We start from the raw sequence: 20,870 nt of genomic DNA, 5'->3' as shown, positions 1-20,870 counted from the left end.
CAGGTAATATAACATAAGTTAAGACAGCCAAGCTCTGCATCTGCATTAATTAGCTCTGCACACCGACCAGGTGACCAGCCTGATTTTCATCGTCTGTCGCTGTTGAACAAACCTTTTTAATGTTTGTGACGTAAAGTAAATAAAACCTTTTTCGATTATAACTTTTGTTCTATTTACGTGATCCTTTTAATAGATAATCTTTTCTATTAACTTTGGGGATCACAACCAACAATTTTTCTCGGATTTCAAATTCCTTAATGGTAGCACTGGGCACGTTTTGACGTCACGCTCAGCGTCGTCAGGAAAGCATGTGTTCAGTCAAAAGTTGATAGAAAAGTCTGCTTTACCGGCCGCTTTTTCCGAAGTAAGAAAATACCAATTAAGTATCCTGCTGGCCCTTTACCGAAGTAGCATTTTCAAAATTCGGTAACCGGCAGCTGGTGAAATAGACAGTGCCGAAGTTAAAACAAAACTGCCGTTAAAAATTTGTATGTTTTCTAGTTGTGGTAATTCTACTTGTACAGCACAGGTAGCCAAAATTAAGCGTACGTAGGTCGCACATAGTAGGTAGCCTATAGCCCTACACTACCATAGCCTAAGCCGACTTACCGGTACTTCTAAAGAAATTGAAATACCTCTATAGGCCTATGGTGTCAGCTATGAAATGTTGTAACAAATTTAATAGGTTACCTATCGACATAGTTATGTTATAAACTATCATGATATGTTCTTTGCACGGCTTAAATCTGGTCATGATTCTTGAACTGATTCTTAAACCTTTACCTAGCTAGGTCTAGCCTTTGTGCAAGTTACGGTATCACACAATTATATTTGATTTTTTGTTGCCCGGATTTAAACAATTCTCCAGGTTCACTGAACAGGAGAAAGCGTTGTTAATGCCTTGCCCAAGGCATTACAAAAGTAGTGCCAGTGGGCGTTGAACACGGATCATAGCACATTAACCATAAAACCAGGGGTGGATCCTGCGAGTGAGATTGGTGCAATTACAAGCTTCTAAAATGATACTTATTCATATAGAAATCCTTTATGACTGTTACTGGGACAAATCATTTTGCTGTAAATGGACTCTTTCCTGGTTAGGCCACCATCTTGTTTTTTGTGTGATCGCTTATACTTGACAATGGAAATTGTGGACCCACTTTGTTTTTCTTTAAATTGTAAGTGTTCTGGGCATTGGCTTGCAAAGGTTTTGCTCGGGTGGGTAGCATATGAATTTCTTAACATAGTGAAGAAAAATAGGCCTATTGAAGAAAGATTATTTCTAGTTTTTATTTTACAGTGCTTTAAATCCTACCCATTGGTTTTATTCGACATGAGGTCACAATACGTGGTCAGCGTAGCAGGTGGCGTGAAATGCGTAAAACTTTGCATAGTATATCAGTAAATACTCTTAACTGATCTTAATGCATGCCCTTGGGCATCATGGCTCTGTAAAAATGGGTACCTCTACAAAAAGTTGGATGCCCAACTTTGGAAAACTAAGTTTAATTTGCCAACAAACACAATCAACCATGCATTTTTTTTAGGTCTAAAATTTCATAAGAGCTCTGCTCTTTTTCTGCCCAATGGTCTTGTAATAATTACCAGAATTCCTGCAAATACATCTCTTAATACAACCTTTTCATGCCATGTCCATAGTATAGTCTGGTACAGATCATTCTCTAAAAAATCCATTAAGCTCAATGTTGGATGCCCAATTCAAAATTTAAGAACTTAAACTAAGAAACCTATTTTCAATATTTTTTTATTCCGTAAAAAGTCCGTATGCTATTTACTTGAGTGAAATTTTTAGAATCCAATGCCTAAAACGCTTGCAATTTAAAAACGAATCAAAGTTGGTCAACAATTTTCATTGTTAATTATATCTGTCACTGAAAAAACCTTGCCATCCAGGCAGTAACTGAGAAAGGGTCTATTGATTTAACATTTATATCAAACAAAATATAAACTTCATTGTTCAATGGTCTCTGGGTTTAGTCTTGTTCTTTTGTTTCGTTATTATATCGCAATGGTAAGATGTAGTACAATATACCTCCCTATACAGTGTTCAGCATAATTTTGGGAACGGTTTCATATTAATGTTACGCACCAGTTGATTACTTCCTCTGTTTGCAATTCAAACAACATGCATGGGCATAGAGAGGCTTAGTGGTTCAGCCCTGCTTCATTAACACAGGGATATAATTATTTAAACATAGTCTATGCCAGTGGTTCTCAAACTGGGGTCCGTGAGACAATTTTCTGGGACCGCGAAGCACCTTCCAAAAAACGGCACTACTTACCATCTAGCCATTAGCTCGAAATCGGTTGAATGTGATTCACGATATTAGGGTTGTGTTGTCCAAAACGGAACCAAACATAGCCGAACTGGTTGCAAAGAAGCAGGTACACTCGTCCCATTGATACTATAAAAACTAACGTGTTGTTTTGTGTTGATTTTTTAGGGACCCTGAGGCATTTAAAAAATTGCTAGGAGACCGTTGCGTACTTTCTTTTAAAAAAGTTTGAGAACCACTGGTCTATGCTGTTATTAGCTAATGACCTAAAAGCATCCACTGTAAACTCAATTTTGTACTTTGATATGGCATGATGTTACACCTTATTTCTATTGATGTATTCTCGTATTGTCCAAGTCCATATTGTCCATCATAGTATATGGTTTCATTGCATTAACAAATATACGTATACATTCTAAGACATATACATGTATTAATTATATTGTATCTGAATAGGCTCCAACTACTACCGGTATCTCGGTAAGCCGTAATGGTTACTACTAGTACAGTACAAACTGCTGTTCATCCTGTTTCTACAACAGCAAACGAAGTTATTGGACATGTGATATTGAATAACTTACCGAGCTTGGAAGACGGCAAAAAATATGCTGGAATATTTACAAAACTTGGTGTAAGTTCTAACTAATAATAGGCTCTAATAGAAATAAATAGAAATGGTTTCTCAAACTTTTTTGTCTATTCAATTATTGCTGTTAACCTAGTGACCATTTTGTAGACATATTGTGCTGTTTGAAACAGGCAGTTAGATCGGAAAGAATTAGAAAGTTAAGATTTGGCAATCCATTATATCAGTGCCTCTCAACCTTTTTCAACTCACAGCTCACTTTTTCTGACAACTTTTTTTGAGGCCTATTAGTTTAGATGACTAAATTTATACAAACCAATATATTTACAAACTATTCAAATTAAAAAGAATTTCTTTCAAACATATGTTTACAACAATGCCTAGGTGCACAATTACTTTATTTTACCGCAGTCACTTTTTATAATATATCTTGGCATGCCCCGCAGCTCACCTGAAATAGTTTCATGGTCAATTAGTTAGCCAAAAAATTTATACAGGATTGAATGCACATTTCCATACATTGTACACAATTGTCAGTTACTCAAACATATCCCTTTAAGGGTTTTGTTTACTTTGTGGCGGCTTGGCTCGCTTTTGTAAAATCCTTACGTCTTTCGTAGAAATGTGTTTTCCAGAACAATTGGAGTTTTTAAACTTTCAGTCCCGCCACATCATTCTTATGAAAGAGTTTTCCAGCTAGTAAATGGAGTTTAAAACTTGCCTTTTCAGAACACTGCAAACTACCGTTGGTATATTTGAAAACTTGCTACGAATAACTTCGTGTGAAAGCTCCTTATTTAGTACGTTACCAGGTCGCTTCCAAGTAACTGTTTCCAACTTAACCAAATTTAATTTGCATTGCAAACACACCGATTTTCACGTTCACACGCTTTGAAATGTTCATGCCTTTTTTGTCATATATTTCCGCCACATCGCAGCACGTTTTATAAGCTTGAACTTTTGTGTGAGACTCCCTCAGAGCCTCAGAACCTCAGTCACAGACGCGAAGTTATAGACATATGTAATACCGTACTACTGTAGTTGTGGTGATTGAATCAGTAGACATCGTGTAAACAGTCACATGACTTGTGTTCTCGGTTATTTGTAATATTGAGAAAGTGTACAGCACCTACAATAAAAGCCTTTTCTGGCAAACGGTATTTGTTATAATATAATACGAACGTTCGGCTATCAGAAAGGTTAGAGAATTCTAACCGCACGCAACAATAGAGTCAGATACTAATGTAGTAGGTTAACTAAGTCAATAACGTAACGTAAGCTAAGACCGATAAACTCTGCATCTGTATCTGCATCTGTCGGCATCAACCTCTACATCCTAAAACGACCCCAACCTCTACATTTCTGGTGACCCCGACGTTCCGACATTTCTGGTGACAACCCGACGTTCCGACATTTCTGGTGACAACCCGACGTTCTACTGACAACCCGACGCTTCGACGTTCTAATAAACCACCGACGTTCTAGTGATCACTGACGATCTTGTGTCAAAAAACGACGCGTTCCAATTCTCACACTCTCGCAATTCGCACAGCCGTTCTTCACTGGTAAGTGGATTTTTCACTTTTTATACAACTACTTGCAACCATAGCTTGTAAATGCATGCTCATCGGCTTGTACCTTATTAAATTAGCTTAAGCTATTCTTATTGTGCTGCATTGTGCTGCAGTTTGAAATAAAAGTTTCTTGTTGTAAAGTATTTTTTGGTTCAATTGTGAACAATTTTTGCGGTGCGCCGCCTAAAACATTTTTCATCGGTTTTGATAAATGTCACAACCTGTGCCGACACAACGAAAAGTTACTTCGGTGCCTGGCAAAGCTAAGACAGAATACCACATGAGCACACGATCAACCGACCGTTCCAACGAGTCAATTAATAATACAACTATGTCGAACGAAAACGGGGAGGGATCTGCAAATACTCCCGATAATGGCATTGCTGGTCCGTCTGGTCTGGGTACTAGTAACCAATTACCAACAAACGCGCAACCACAGAACAATACTTTACGAAACGATTTGTTTTCACACGTTAAACTTCCTACCTTTTGGAAATTTAATCCCGAAGCGTGGATTTCTCACCTTGAACATAAATTTTCTCTTTATCAAATCACTTCTCAAACTAATCGTTACTTGTTGGCGGTAGAGGCAATTCCTGCGAAAGACCTCGCGCTCCTTCGGTTACCTTCGGCGTCAGCACAGAACTGCTACGACATATTGATCAATGAAATCTTGAGAAACTTTGATAAACGTGAGGACCATTTAGATTTTTTGTTGGCGGACCTGACGCTGCACGATCAGTCCCCGAAACATTTAATGCGCGAATTAATGAGCGCAGTAGGTCAAGAGAATCTTACTCCGCCAGTCGTCAAACTAATTCGTGCAAAGTTTCTTAAAGCGTTACCACCAGACGTCGCAATTGCGTTAGCCAGCGTGGAAAATCACGATCTCCAGAACCTTGCAAGCAGAGCCCACGAAATCTTGCTGCTTAAACAACCAAAAACTTCTTCGCACAACCTTTCCCTTGCCATCACTGATACGGATGACATTGACTACCCAATGCAACCGCAAATACAGCAAATTCAATTGTCTAAACCACCGCGCTATACACGATCTAACGCTAACAACGAATCTAAGAGTTCCGGGCAAAGAAATACGAATTTCACAAATCAAAATACGCCAAACCAACGCAATTCATTTAACTCAGCATGGCAACAACGATCACCACGCACAAACAATGGACAGTTTCACAAATCATACAGCAACAACGGGTTTAATCGAGATAATCGCCGACAAAATGGCTCTTTTGCAAACCAACGCAAATATAATTTTTTACATTCATCCCCCACATTTCAGAAACCAGACTACCAACGTAGCAATTACCCTTGCGCGTCTGATGCTTCTAATGGCTTATGTTATTACCACGCCCGCTTCGGTAGGGATGCGCGCCGCTGTCACCCAAGTTGTAGCATGTGGGAGAACCAATCCCGCCCAACAAAAAACGCGTGGCGATCGACGCAACATTAACCCCGTCAGTCCCGTCGATCGCATCATCAATAAAAAGAGGCTGCCCCTTGTTAACTGTATATGATCACGCCAATAGTATTCACTTTTATGTAGATAGCGCGGCAGCAACTTCTCTTTTGTCCGCTAGTTTAGCTGACGTATCAAACCGCAAACCGCAAACACCGCTTTTCGCTGCTAACAGCACGCCAATTACTACGTATGGCACTACACAACTTAATGTTTCCCTTCATCCTCGTTTTTCTTATCCCTTTGAATTTGTGCTTGCGGACACACCTTTTTGCATATTGGGGCTGGATTTCCTCACTGAATACAACTTTGTTTTGGATCTTAAAGCCAAGCATCTGATAGATGTACCGAACCAACAGCAATATACGTTAGAGCCTGTTGAAAGTGATCCTGTTCGCATATCCATTCTCAGCCAGATAGATCCTGTTGCAGACCTTTTACATCAATTTCCAGACTTGCAAAAACCCATGTCAGCTGTTAAACCAGTGAAGCATTCCATCGTTCACCACATCCATACCACAGGTTCTCCTGTACGTGCACGTCCACGTCGATATAGCCCAGAAACAATGCAGATCTTGAAGAAAGAAATTGACAGCTTGCTGGAGCGAGAAATTATCCGCTACAGTGATTCTCCTTATGGAAGTCCGGCCTTGCTCGTTCCTAAAGGCTCTTCTGGCAATAAATATCGTCTTGTCGTTGATTATAAATTAGTCAACAAACAAACAATCGACAGCTGTTACCCTCTTCCGTTCTTACATAGTTTTTCCGAGGTTTTGTATGGTAAAACTGTCTTCTCTAAATGCGACCTCCAAAACGCCTTTCATCAAATAAAAGTGGCTCCAGAAGATGTCCATAAAACGGCGTTTGTTTGCCCCCTAGGACAATTCGAATACACACGACTCCCATTCGGTTTGTCGGGGGCCCCAAGGACCTTTTCCAGACTAATAGGGGAAGTAGTACGCCCCCTTCAGCACCTTGGAATCTTTGCTTACCTCGATGATATCATCATTGGAAGTAGTAACCTATCAGAACATCTTGAACACCTCAAGTTGCTTTTTCAACGACTTGAGGAATTTGGCTTAACGCTCAATTTAGACAAAAGTGAATTCAACCGCGAGTCTCTTGACTACCTTGGCCATCACATAAATTCTGAGGGTATACGACCAACTCAAGAAAAAGTGCAGGCCATTCTTGATTACCCACAGCCACAAACCTGCAAACAGCTGAAACGTTACTTGGGAATTTATTGCTATTATTTTCGCTTTCTGAAGCATTGTTCCACAACCTTACAACCGCTTTACAAGCTAGTTCCGAACAGTCGCAGCAAACGCGCGGCCCCTTTAACATGGAATGTCGAAGCCGAATGTGCCTTCGCCAGCAGCAAACAAGCTATTGCAAATGCTAGCACTTTAGCGTTTCCGAAACTCCATGCTCCAACTTATCTAACAGTTGACGCTTCGTTGACCGGTATTGGAGCGACATTAGAGCAATTGCAAGGAAATCAACTTGTTCCTTTGGCCTTCTTTTCAAGACAGCTGAACGCTACTCAACGTAAATACAGTTGCTTTGACCGAGAGCTGTTGGCCGCTTACAAGTCAATACGTCATTTCCGCTACTTCTTGACAGGCCGACAATTCACTTTGCGTACAGACCATCTCCCTTTGGTTTCAAGTCTCAGTAAGCTCTCCGAACATTACTCTCCAAGACAGTTCCGGCAATTGTTGTTTGTTTCAGAATATACAACAACCATTGAGCACATCAAAGGCTCTGCCAATGTTGTGGCGGACCTCTTGTCAAGGTCTCAACCTTCGGCACCCAACATTAATACTCTTTCGGACGTTCCGCCTCCTTTAGAGTATGAGAAAATAGCACAAGCTCAAGCCAATGATCCTGCTATTCAAAGACTACGCACCGCAACAACATCACTCAAACTCCAGGACTGCAAGCTGCCCAATAAGGACCTTACCATCCTTTGTGACGTGTCCACTGACACAGAGCGTGTTCTAGTTCCTTCCTCCTTCCAACGTCAAGTATTCCTGCACTTACATAATTTATCGCATCCTGGAAAAAAAGCCACAATTAAGCTCATCAAGGAAAGATTTATATGGATAGGGATGTGTAAACAAATCGCTACCTGGGTTCAACAATGCCCAAACTGCCAGGAAGGAAAAATTTTCCGCCACACTAAAACCGCACCGGGGAAATTTAAAATTCCCTACGGACGATTTTCTGATGTTGCAATTGACTTGATTGGACCACTACCAACCTCCCATGGTTACAAATACATCCTTACGTGTATCGACCGATATACGCGTTTCGTTCAAGCGATACCAATCCCTGATGCCACCACGGAAACCGTTGCTGCTTACTTTGTTAATCATTGGTGTTCCTTGGTCGGTGTTCCAATCATCCTCACAAGTGATCGTGGACCATGTTTCATAAGTTCCGCTTGGGCAGAAATTATGCGCTCGCTTGGTATTCAACACAATCTGACTACAGCTTACCACCCCACTTCCAATGGAATTACAGAACGCGCAAATGCAGAGATCAAGCGCGCCATCAAGTGTTCAGACGAACCTGAACGTTGGTTTCACAAATTAGGGTTTATTGTCTTGGCTCTGCGTAATCGCTATCTCCAGGATTTGAAATGTACACCTGCTGAGTTAGCTTTTGGACACACCTTACGGCTCCCAGGTGGTTTCTTTTCTGATTCCAAGCTTGCCTCTGCAGTTCCTACATCCAGCTACCTCGGTGCCTACCGAGACTTCATCAACGACCTTCAGTTTACTCCAACGACCGCTCATACAAAATTCATGCAGTCCTACGTGCATCCGGATTTGAAACATTGTGACCGCGTTTATGTTAGATGCGATCATGTCAAACGTGCGTTAGAACGCCCTTATGTTGGTCCTTTTCCAGTATTGGAAAGATACGAAAAATATTTTGTAATTTCCCGTCATGGCAAACCGGATCGCGTCTCACTCGACCGTCTCAAACCTAGCTATACAATTGATATTGATGCTCCCTCACCATCATCCTCCTCGCATCAACAAAATTTTTCTTTGCAGACTCGACATCCTGCTCCTCAGTCAGTCTCCGCTACTTCAGCGAAACAGCAAACGACACCACCTACTGTCACTGCTCCTGATTCTATAAAACCGCCTGAAGTTGTAAAGACTTCTCGGACTGGTCGCAAAATCATTCCACCGAAACGGTTCTCTGACTAAACAACACAACATGTTCGTTTGTCTGCTGCTTACATGTTTCTTTTTGTTCACATCCGCCGCTCAGACGAATCTTCATCCGGATACACAGAAATTTCTGTTATGTCAGCGTTCGCATTCTCTCGGGTTATATACCTTTGATGACGACATACATTGTCAAACGCAGACACCCTTCTCCATACACAACTGCTCTGCTACCGTGTTTGCTCCAGATCTGCATCTCCAGAAGATTCCTGCAACAGTTTGCACTTCACAGATTACTTCCTGGAGCACTACTTACTTCTTTTTTGGGAGTTATCAAAAATCGGCCAACACCTTTGACGCACACCCACCGTACAACCCAGAATGTTCGTCGTGGAATAAAACCAACGTTTCATCACATGGACCGCTGATCCTGTCTAACCCTGCGGCGTACTCAACACGCAATGCAGTCCATTATAAGTTTGTCTGGCCGACTTCAGCTTCTGGAACAGTAACAAACGACTTCTTGTTTCACACTACAATTTACTACGATTACGTCACGGACACAATGACGTCGTCTCTTGGATCTCTTGCATCGTGCTCAATCGGGCGTGGATACTGCTTAACGGGCAATCGTATGTTTATATGGCGAGTACCTTCGCATATCAACTGCCCACCAACCAAGTCTCTCGGGACTCACAAGATGCTCCTCCATTACAACTCTACGTCCTTATATAGAGTTTCCTTACCTGATCTCGGGATCTCGGTACATCACTGGAGGAAATGCTCCTCTCGTGCGAAAACCTGCTATGGCAAACATATTCACTGCGACAACAACAACTTTATCTTTCGCTACCAACAATGTACAGAGCTCGACAGACTCGCTCTTTTTCGTCCTAACCGGCTAAGGCGTGCCCCTTTTCGAACGCCATACTCTCAATTCGAGCGACTTTTTGCAACCTTCGACACACAACAGGACGACCTTATTTCAGAAGTTCTCACTACCTTCAACGAAGAGAACAAGTTCCTACATTGCCAACTCACGAAGCTAATTGGCACACTCTACAAAGCAATTGGGAAGATCTTCCCTACTGAGATACTCACTACTACTCTTGGACATCAAACCATGGGTTCCAGCCTTGGAGATTTTATGTCCAGAGCAGCATGTCACTCTATCAACGGTACCGTCTTACCGTCACTTGCGTACCGAAACGCATTCAGCCAACGTCCTCTCATCAAATATCGCGATCAAAACGGCCACAGTCAATACGGCCAACTCATTTCAGACAACATTGTCTTACCGGGAGTTCACCTGCTGGAATCGTATCGACCAGCAAGAAGTTTTGTCTTCCGAGTTCTGGGACACACTGTCCTTTATCACAACTATACTTTATCGCACGAACATGTGCAGGTGCATCAACTCAACTTACCTTTGTCGCCTATACACGTCAACTACAAGGCACCCGACTACGAGAAAATTCTCAACGAGCTACCTGACTCTGACTCGTTTACTGATCTTCAATCGCTGCTCAGCTCTATGTCTGAAGCCAACCTTCTCAAGGAACAAATGCGACATGTCATGACAAGCCTTACTACTACTACTGATGAAACTATGATCAACGGATCCTACGTCGCAGACACATTCGCACACGCCGCGAAACAAACGCTACTCCTTGCTCTGTCGCAGATTACGAATCCATTTCTCTCAGCCCTTATATTCATCCTGCAACTCCTTGCCATGATGTGGGCCCTCTTCCATACCATCGGGTTTATCCGATCGTCTCCGCACCATTTGCAGTATGCCAGATCCCTTGTATCCCGTGTCCGCGCTTGGCGCCACCAACAGCAGGCGCCAGTTGCAAGACCACAACTACCACAACCGCTGCCCTTGCCTCGGCGTTCTCGTGATGAACCGTCTCCGTCCGGATCTGCTGATGACGCACCGCCCGCTTCATCTTCTCGTGATAATTTCGCGAGCACCCACACACTTTAAGTTTCACTATGTGTATCACCTTGCTTCAATACCGATAATGTCCTTTGCATGTACAATTTTGCCGTTTTCCCTTGTCGCCGCTTTCGATTTTGTAACCGTTTTGCTTCGTTGCATGCTTAGTAGCTTATTCTTGTGCTAGTATCGTTTTCACTTTTCCCGCCTTATTGCATGCTAACTATTCCTGTGCATGAGTTTAGCTGTTTCAACCCACCTCAATAGGGGGAGGTGCAGTTGCAAAAAATTTACCCTCTACCCCTTTAGTTTCTCCACAGACTTTGCTGCCACTACCATTGCTGCCAAAACCACTTCAGTATGTCGACGGTACCTGATTCCTCCGCTGACGTTCAAATTGACGAAATCACTTCAGTTACTGAGATGATTCCCGACTCACCCGATTCACCGGTTCAACAATCATCTCCCGCTCCGTATGTGCCGATCGTCAGACCTGGGGAGCAAGGCGCTCCTGCCCCCATGCCCCAGAGCGCTGATCTAGCAGATATACAAGCTACGGTGTTACAACCAGTACATAGACTATTTCGGCCGTTTAAAACAACCGTTACAATGCCGACCCTTGCGGTTCCTGCGCCGCCAACCACTTCGGCTGAGGATCTACTACTTTGGTTCCAGCAGCTGGATGAACTGTTCCAGCTGGTTCCTGATTTTGAGTTTATGAGCAAAATCCTTACCATGGTAGCAGCCACACCTGCTTTCCACATGGCCCCCTTGATGAAGTATATATCCAACGGGGTTACGGACAAAACCCTGGAATACGAACAGTTCAAACAATTTTTGCATGCCCGGTTAATCTTGGAGATACCCTCCAACATGTAGCTATATTACCATCAGTTATTTTAAGCATATGTTACAGTTCATTCATTTGTATATAACTTCAGTTTTTTGTTTGTGCTTGCTCGCCATTGCCACCTTCAGTACGTTACATGTTAATTGTCATCTTTTTCCTTCCGTAGCGGGGGAGGAATGTGGCGGCTTGGCTCGCTTTTGTAAAATCCTTACGTCTTTCGTAGAAATGTGTTTTCCAGAACAATTGGAGTTTTTAAACTTTCAGTCCCGCCACATCATTCTTATGAAAGAGTTTTCCAGCTAGTAAATGGAGTTTAAAACTTGCCTTTTCAGAACACTGCAAACTACCGTTGGTATATTTGAAAACTTGCTACGAATAACTTCGTGTGAAAGCTCCTTATTTAGTACGTTACCAGGTCGCTTCCAAGTAACTGTTTCCAACTTAACCAAATTTAATTTGCATTGCAAACACACCGATTTTCACGTTCACACGCTTTGAAATGTTCATGCCTTTTTTGTCATATATTTCCGCCACATCGCAGCACGTTTTATAAGCTTGAACTTTTGTGTGAGACTCCCTCAGAGCCTCAGAACCTCAGTCACAGACGCGAAGTTATAGACATATGTAATACCGTACTACTGTAGTTGTGGTGATTGAATCAGTAGACATCGTGTAAACAGTCACATGACTTGTGTTCTCGGTTATTTGTAATATTGAGAAAGTGTACAGCACCTACAATAAAAGCCTTTTCTGGCAAACGGTATTTGTTATAATATAATACGAACGTTCGGCTATCAGAAAGGTTAGAGAATTCTAACCGCACGCAACAATAGAGTCAGATACTAATGTAGTAGGTTAACTAAGTCAATAACGTAACGTAAGCTAAGACCGATAAACTCTGCATCTGTATCTGCATCTGTCGGCATCAACCTCTACATCCTAAAACGACCCCAACCTCTACAACTTTTGCTGTGATTGCAGTGGCAGAGTGTCCTGTAAACAAATATAGGCCTGCACATTTTTTGGAAATTAGCATTTGAAAACCATTAAGCTATATCCGATAAACTATGACAACATTATTTGATTTGAATGTGTGTCACTTGAAATTAATTGATTTGGATTTTGCTGACAGATTATACAGTTAGCTTTGGCAATTTTGAGCATCGTATTCCAAATCTCAATCACTAGTCTCGCCTCCAGATACTCAGACGGCTTTGCATATGTTGCTCCTGGTATTTGGGTCGGAGCATTTGTAAGTATCTTAATTTTATATTTTTAAAAATACAAATTTTAGTTTTATAAGGTGTTTTATTATACTTACCGTCTTGCATTATACTGATTTAAAGTTCCAAATACGATAATATAAATGTATATATATATAATTAAACAGTCATTTATGTAAATATGGTCTAACAGCCTAATTAGACGCACTTTTTTGGAAACTTTCCAATTAAAAGTTTGCTTGTGTATCAACTTGCAATAAGTCACACTTGGGTGGAAGATGGTACCTACCTACACTTAGTACTAATAAAAATTTTGAGTAACAGCAAGTACTTTTCGTGTAATTAGCAATTTCCACTGCGATTTTATTGCGGACCAAAAACATCAAATTAACCGCACTGGTCCCCAAAACATACGTGGTGAGTATAGATGTTAAAAAAAACGGTTCACTCGATTTGCTTGTGCAAATGCCAAATTGCAAGTGCCAAATAAACAGAACAGGCAATGCACAACTAAATACGATAACGTGCAGCTATGTTATGCAGCTTTATGGTTATTCTCGGTACCTAACTAGGTCAGAAATTAATTAGTCACTCTGGTAAATCTGAAACTTTCTTTGTTTATTATTTCGTATGCCTAATGTTATTAAGTTTCAATGCCACTAATGGTTCAAATTAAAGCTCACTACTTTTTGTTAATATGTAGGTCTATCATGTATGGTGAAGATAAAATGTAGATATCGTAAATAGCATTGTCTGCCAACAATAGAATGGCGTGCTGATAAAATCAAAGTCAGTTATATGTCTCTTTGAATTTCTTGGCGTGTGGCCTTTTGCAACTTATTCTGTTTCGGATGACCTTATTCATGAACTCTGATCGAATTGCGTTGCTTAACTTAATAAGATGGATGAAAACAACAATAGACTAGGACGAAATTTTTCACTTAATTTACGAAATTTATTGAACTATTAAAACAATGAAAACATGTGGGTCGTAACACCTGAGAAAAATTGAAACACGTGAGGTTGAAAACGCTAAACAAAAACAAAACATGTGAGGCGTAACACCTGAGAATAATTAAAACACGTGAGGTGTAACAAGCTAAACAAAACACGTTAGGCGTAACACCTGAATATGCCAGTGGTAGAATTCCTTTAGCGACGAGTACAATGTACGTTTTCATCCATAATTCGATAGTAGAGACCCACTTTTCATGTCTTAAATGGTTTAAAGGCTTTGCCATTCTATTTCGTTGTTTAGTGAGTTCACTTTATTAGGTTTTTGCAAAGGACATGCGCGGAAATAAACTGCTTTATGAAACATATTTAACATATTACAAAGGTTTACATTTTAAAAGACACCTAAGAAAAAAAGAAAATACTTTAGTCACGCAAACAGTCAGGTGACCTGCGTTGTTTTTATGTGCAAAGTGTGTACCAATTTCAAGCGTACGTTATTGCTTCTAACTCTGGAGAAGATTTAAAAATGTTTTACTTGTGATCGAAGACTAGGATCCTCGATTAGTAAATGACGTAAAAACTTTTTAAAATTTACCAGCGTAGAACGTGCCACAACAAAGTTCAGACAGCCAATGCAAAACATGCTATTGGCCTAAAATCAATAGCCTGACAAAATACGTTCAGTTGAGAAGACCAGACCGCATGCAATGAGCTTATCTTTAGCATATGGTTAGGTCAACAAAAGAACATAAAAGACGATAATTTATTTTTGTTTGTTTTTTATATAGACCGGTGGGCATTTTTTGTGGATAAATCTGTGTGCGCCCGATTTAGGATGTTTGACAAGACATCTTAAAATCAGTTTATATATGAATCTTGTTCTTGTATTTTTCGGTGTACTTAGCCTGTGCTACCAACTTTTTTATGTTATATATAATTTCCTGGATTTATATAACTTTTTGTTCCTGGTATATGATCGTATAAACTTCAAAATGATTGATATATGATTGCTATCCCAATTGTTTTCACAAGAATATTGGATTTCCTGTATCACATATTTTTTTTCAGTTCATGGTATCAGGAATTTTGGGAGTGATCTCTGGCAAACGGTCAACCTCCTGTCCTGTGAGTTTGTTATATTGTTTTAAGTTGGCACATCATACTTTCAAGAGCTTTTGTTTTCCTTACATATAGTAATTTAAGGGTTCAAGATAATATTGGCAAAATGGATTCAGCGATAAAAATTTGTGTTTTCAGATTGTTGCTGCTTTGGTAATGACAATACTTTCTGCCTTAGCTGCTACTGCCATGCTTGGTCTAGAAATAGCAGCCGCAGTGATCAATATTGAGGTATAATTTGAGCATAATAGGTTCAACCAGCTTAATGTTTTTTTTTGTATGGAAATTATGAACCAAACGTAATATGTTTTAAATAGTTATTCGGCAATAAAGCATTTAAAAAATGTCTAATAGTCTACATCCATTTAAATTTTGTGGTTTCATAATTTCAAATTATCCCAACTCTCTATGAATCCATTCGATGGTCTTTGCTATGATTTATCTAAACATCAAAGTTTTATCAATCGTAATCTATGTAATTAATGCTTGTGTTGTATTATTGATTACTAAACTGCCTACATCCTAGAAAACTAATTATTGATTGAATTTTTTATTGTGAAGGTTTTATTCTTCTTCAAATAGGCAACTCCCACTGGACTTCACTCAATGCAGTGCATCATTTCATTTACAGCATTGGTTGTTTCAGTTATTCAATCTACTTACTGCTGTGCCACAACACCTTGCTGCGCTTCGCATCAGGTATCAACACTTTTTTTTCTACAAATGATTTATAGTTTTGTGGTGGTTACGAAAATCAAAATTGTCAGTCCCGGTGATAATTTCGAAGAAGACATCACATGTTTATGGAAATGTTATACTGATATGTCATTTAAAAACTTTCTTAGTGTGATATGAATTTGGTAGGAATGGTGTTGTTTTTAGCTAGAGAATTATAGAGCAGATAATTTAAATGATTGTGCTAATGTGCACTAAAAGCCCCAATTTTTTAAGAGTGTTGCTCTATGAGTAGGCATCTGGACTTGAAGGAAGGCTCAATTACTTAGTTTGTTTCTTTCTGCAGTAAAATTACCAAAAATGCAATTACTTGTAAACTATTATATGGGACTAGTTGAAATTTTGCATGGAAACTATCCTTGTTTGAGGCCATCTCAAGCTCCAATTACAAAGACCCAAATTGGATTTTGCTGGACTAAAATACACATTGCACTCATTTTTATGCCAATTTTTATGTATCTTCTGCACGTGACTGAGAACTTTGTAACACAACCACTGCTATGTTAATTCCCTGGAGTCAAAAAAAACAACAGCAACTTGAACCAAACCGCCATTTGAATAGTCTAAAGATGTTTGTAAAAACCTAAGTAAGATTGAAACAAAATTAGAGAAATCTTATTTTTTCACGTATGACAGCTCGGTGCAACTTCAGGCCTGCCAAATCATTTTGTCTAGCTTATCTACATTTGCATAAATTGCAGTAAAATTTAATATTACTACATAAACGTCTTTGAAACAAAATGGTGCAAACCTGATCTATTTAAAGATTATTTGTCGACACACTAGTATGCAAGTTCAATAAAATGATAGTGGCAGGAAAATAAAACTTACATGTGGGGTCAGTCGTTAGCTCAGGCAGGGGCTTTGTTTTTTATTAAAATGTTAAGACTGTTAAAATAGATTATTATCTTTTCACAATACGCAATTAATACTTCATATTAACAAAAGGTTTACAAGTGTTTATGAAACCTAAACTTTACAAAATTTAAAAATTTACGAGTTAAATGCAAACTGTTGGGAATGGTGAATTTTATGAAGAATAATTACAAGAGCCATGAAACTAATAATTATTACATTTCAAGTTGTGTTCAACTCATTTATAAGCATCACTGGAAACATTTCCAAAATATAATGGTTACTAGTTTCTTGGAATTATTAGTTAAAGAAAATTTTACTGCGAGGCCTGCCCCAAGCTTATTGTGTCTCAGATGTAAAATGTACTACATTAACTTATTTTATTGTACACTTGCCAGTTTTCAAACATGAACAGGAAGCACATGAACCACATATCCTTCTACTTCTGCATTTTGTTCTGCATGATACTTCTAATCGCGTAAACATGTAGGGATTTGTGGTTGGTTGTATAATATTGTTTGTGCAAATGATTTGTTTAAATTTGTTGTGAATTTGAATTGGTTAGCTACATGTAAAAATGAGGAGCAAGTGCACTAACAAGTTGATTTAATACGAAAATTGAGTTGTCGCTAAGTATATACATTTAACAAAGAATTCTTCAATAATTTTTGTGGGTAGGCCTAATCAATTATAAAAAGAATGCATGACGGTGGTGTTTAGACCAAGTATTTATAGTGTATATTACGTAATAGACAAGAAATAGGTATAATTTATATGTGATTGAGCTGTTAGCGCTAGCATATTACAGTACTGCTATTTATTATAACAAATGAATGCTTCACTTATGCATGTATTGTTAAGTGTCAACTATAATGTTTCCGTGCTAAAATTAAACATAAGCTGTACAATCAATCTTCTACCTGTGAGGTCATCCAAAACATGTTATCTAGCCTACCAGTATTGTCATACCTGATTTAAGCCAGCCATCAAGCATGCTGTTTTATATTGTGATCACTGCCGTTATAATTAGTGACAAGTTTGTGATACATTTCAACAGTATCTGTTTAACCATTACATATTATCGAAAACTTCTTTCTCCATTTACTTAAAAACAGCTCTGTTAGATGTGTGGAGATTAACTTGTCTTGGCACTTGCCCTCACTTTAATTATTTAGATAGTTTACAAATGATAACTAAACTTCTATTTTTCAAAACCAGTTTTTTTAATAGCAGTGAGTCTCTGTAAGTCGTGTCAGTTGATATTCGAAACCAACCCAAATACCATTCCTCTCAACCAGAAATGTGTAGGTTATTGCAAATTTTGCTGCACCCTATGCATTTGTAGACAAATAAGTTCAACTTAAGTTTCACTTTAGGATGCTTGGATTAAAGAATATAGATTTGTGTTATCTTTGGGCTAAATCTTATAAAATTGAACCCAATTGAGTGTTTGAAAAAAGTAGCTCGAGTTGTTACATCTATATCATGCTGTATGTTACTGTTCAGGGATTGTACAACTACTCAGTTACGAAGTGTTATTAGTTTAGTTTTTATGTCTTGGTCAATGAAGTTTTTACTACTGTTGTAATTCACATTATAGCGGTTTACTGATTGTAAATCTATTCACAAATGTTGTTTGTTTAATTTTTTTTGCTAATTGATATGCCTCATGAAGTAAAGTGATATATCTGTGACTGATTTAAAATTTTTGTGTAGCCTATTAAAAAAATTTACCTAACTTAGATTTCAATTGCAGGAACCCCAAGGAAATTTTAAAAGAACTGCTAATCTTGGACAGATGCTAACAACTGTGATGCCTGGGCAACCAACTGTTTTTGGTTTGAACTATAGCGCTTATTTTAGATTTTATTTCTTATGTTTATACGTATTTCTTAGACTTCACTTAAAGCAATTTGTGCTTTTACATTCAAGTTATCTTGTTTAGATTATTCTTTTACTGAAAACTTAGTTATTTTTTTTACTCAATGACTTTTGAATTGTGATAATTCTTACAAACACTTATGCACACCTACAGGCTACAAAGAGTCAGTTGGCACTGGCATGTTAATATTCTGATGTAACAAACAACTGAAATTTTAATGACTTTCTTTTTGTTTATGCTTTGCTGATAAAATCAAGCTTTGGGTTATGAATTTGGCTTAATTTAGCCTGTTGTAGATTTAAAAATCTAATTTTTTGCTACCAATTGTCACTTTTTAAGTTCAAAACGTTCTTTCGGCACTACTGTACGTCTGTTACTTTGTCAAAAATTTCCTTGTTAGTTGAAATCAAATTGGTATATCCTTGTGTTTCATTTAACAATTAAATAATTGACATTATTAGGTTATCCTGGGCAACTTGCCGCTGTCATGGAATCTGGCCAATCACCATATGTGTTCCAAGCTGTTAACACTGCCACAACTGCTACTAGCTATGTGCCAGTAATTGCAATCAACCCACAACAACCCATGGTGATTTAATTTAAAAGATATGTAAAATGTTTTATGTTGGAAATTCTGTAATTGTGCCTGGTCAAACAATATTAATTTTTTTTCTTGCAGACTGCTGTCAATATCATTTCACCACCAGTTCATCAGGTTGCTCAATAATGTTTTCTTGATTAGTTTTGGTACAAAAATTGTTTGCAATATTTTTATGTGTTTTTAAAGGGTTCATCAATCCAAGAAAAGGCACAAAGCTGAATAAGAATAAGATATATATTGCGAGGAAATGCTAACTTGTTACAATGTTTGTAAATCTAGTTATGTAATATATTTCTGCCTTTAAGAAAAGATTTTGTTAATTGTATATTTGACATAATGTGCATTACCAATGTTTGAAAATACATATGTAACCCTGTAGCTTCTTCAATTAATATATATTTTATTTTATTAATATTTAATTTTTATTTAGTAAAATTTTGTGTATTATTCCTTTTGTTAGTTTTGTGCGAAATATGTTTGAAAATTAAAGTATTTACACAGGAAACTTGTATCTGGGTATACTTCTAGTATTTCAACATACCAAATATCACAGCTGCTTTACTCGAGTTAAGTACTTGACAGAAAATTCCAAAGAAAAATATTTCCGTAATGATTAAAGTTGACTGTTTGGTAGCTCTTAAAGATTAAAAGATTATATCAGTTCGAAGTAAAGTTCCAAAACCACCTTGTTATGTGAAACCTCACAATCAAATTTAGCATGTTTTTAACGCTCTAGAAAGCAAACCTAATGAAAAAGTCTGTTCTTTGATAGAGCTATGTTGTCAAATAGAGATTTTGAATAAATAATAATATTTAATAGTAACATTTATATAGAAATATATTGTTTCTTATTCTTTGGTCTTCATAATCAGCAAAATAACTTAGGAATGAACGAAAAGATTAAACATTTATTGCTTGGAAAGACATTTATGCATTTTATGTCACCCTGAATGAATGTTAGTAATCTCGGGCATTGCCTTTTTGTGCTGTATTATATGAGTAAAAAGATAAAACATTTTGTTGACCTGATAGATGTATAATTGTATATGCATTTCATGTCACATTGGCTAAACATTATTACATGTAGGCTTTACCTTTTTGTACTATATCATATGAATGAAAGAAAAGACTAAACAGTTTATTACCGCAATAGATGTTTGCATTTGGTGTCACTTTGCGTAAATATTAGGTATCTACAATACAAAATTGGGTGGTTAATTACTTATTATTATATACTTGAAATCTAAAGAGGCTTTAATTCTTTTTGTTTTACTTAGAGATTTAACATAAGGCATGTTACTAGAAGTTTTTTAGCGAAGTCATATTGTTGGTTTTAGCTAAAGATTCTTAAACTAAATTTGCAAAAACAATATTGCTAATTAGTTGTGATATTTCTTTAAAAACTAATTTTACATACAAATATCCACTTGACATGAGATCAATTGTCATGATACCATGTAGTAATTATAACATCAGTTGACATGATATCATATGATATGACCTCATTTGTAAATAATGACGTTGGGTAAGTGTTGGGGATCGGTCAACACGAATCCAAACCTGAATAGATTTGCCGAATATCATCTT

The 20,870-nt window shown here is 38.1% G+C and overlaps 2 protein-coding genes across 2 annotated transcripts; both read left to right on the top strand.

Annotated features, from left to right (window-relative positions):
* Positions 1-2,757: 2,757 nt before the first annotated feature.
* Positions 2,758-19,781, top strand: LOC143465217 (uncharacterized). The gene is made up of 9 exons (XM_076963408.1): positions 2,758-2,928; positions 13,044-13,163; positions 15,160-15,216; positions 15,349-15,441; positions 15,793-15,909; positions 18,557-18,638; positions 19,144-19,271; positions 19,362-19,397; positions 19,470-19,781. Exons 1-9 carry the CDS (start codon positions 2,788-2,790, stop codon positions 19,500-19,502), a joined length of 807 nt encoding a protein of 268 aa, XP_076819523.1. The 5' UTR covers positions 2,758-2,787; the 3' UTR covers positions 19,503-19,781.
* On the top strand, positions 2,974-12,875 carry LOC143465218 (uncharacterized). The gene is made up of 2 exons (XM_076963409.1): positions 2,974-4,448; positions 11,371-12,875. The coding sequence occupies exon 2, from the start codon at positions 11,422-11,424 to the stop codon at positions 11,938-11,940; it is 519 nt and encodes a 172-aa protein (XP_076819524.1). The 5' UTR covers positions 2,974-4,448; positions 11,371-11,421; the 3' UTR covers positions 11,941-12,875.
* Positions 19,782-20,870: the final 1,089 nt, after the last annotated feature.

Source organism: Clavelina lepadiformis, chromosome 7 (genome assembly GCF_947623445.1).
Source record: "Clavelina lepadiformis chromosome 7, kaClaLepa1.1, whole genome shotgun sequence".
Lineage (NCBI taxonomy): Eukaryota > Metazoa > Chordata > Ascidiacea > Aplousobranchia > Clavelinidae > Clavelina > Clavelina lepadiformis.
Note: the sequence above shows the minus strand (reverse complement) of the source record. Positions and strands in the feature narration are given on the sequence as shown.

Excerpts from the sequence above, each read along its gene's own strand:
- LOC143465218 (XM_076963409.1), top strand. The coding sequence starts at position 11,422 with ATGTCGACGGTACCTGATTCCTCCGCTGACGTTCAAATTGACGAAATC.
- LOC143465217 (XM_076963408.1), top strand. The coding sequence starts at position 2,788 with ATGGTTACTACTAGTACAGTACAAACTGCTGTTCATCCTGTTTCTACA. Across the intron at positions 19,272-19,361 it reads TCAACCCACAACAACCCATG|ACTGCTGTCAATATCATTTC; the intron begins GTGATTTAATTT and ends TTTTTCTTGCAG. Across the intron at positions 19,398-19,469 it reads TTTCACCACCAGTTCATCAG|GGTTCATCAATCCAAGAAAA; the intron begins GTTGCTCAATAA and ends GTGTTTTTAAAG.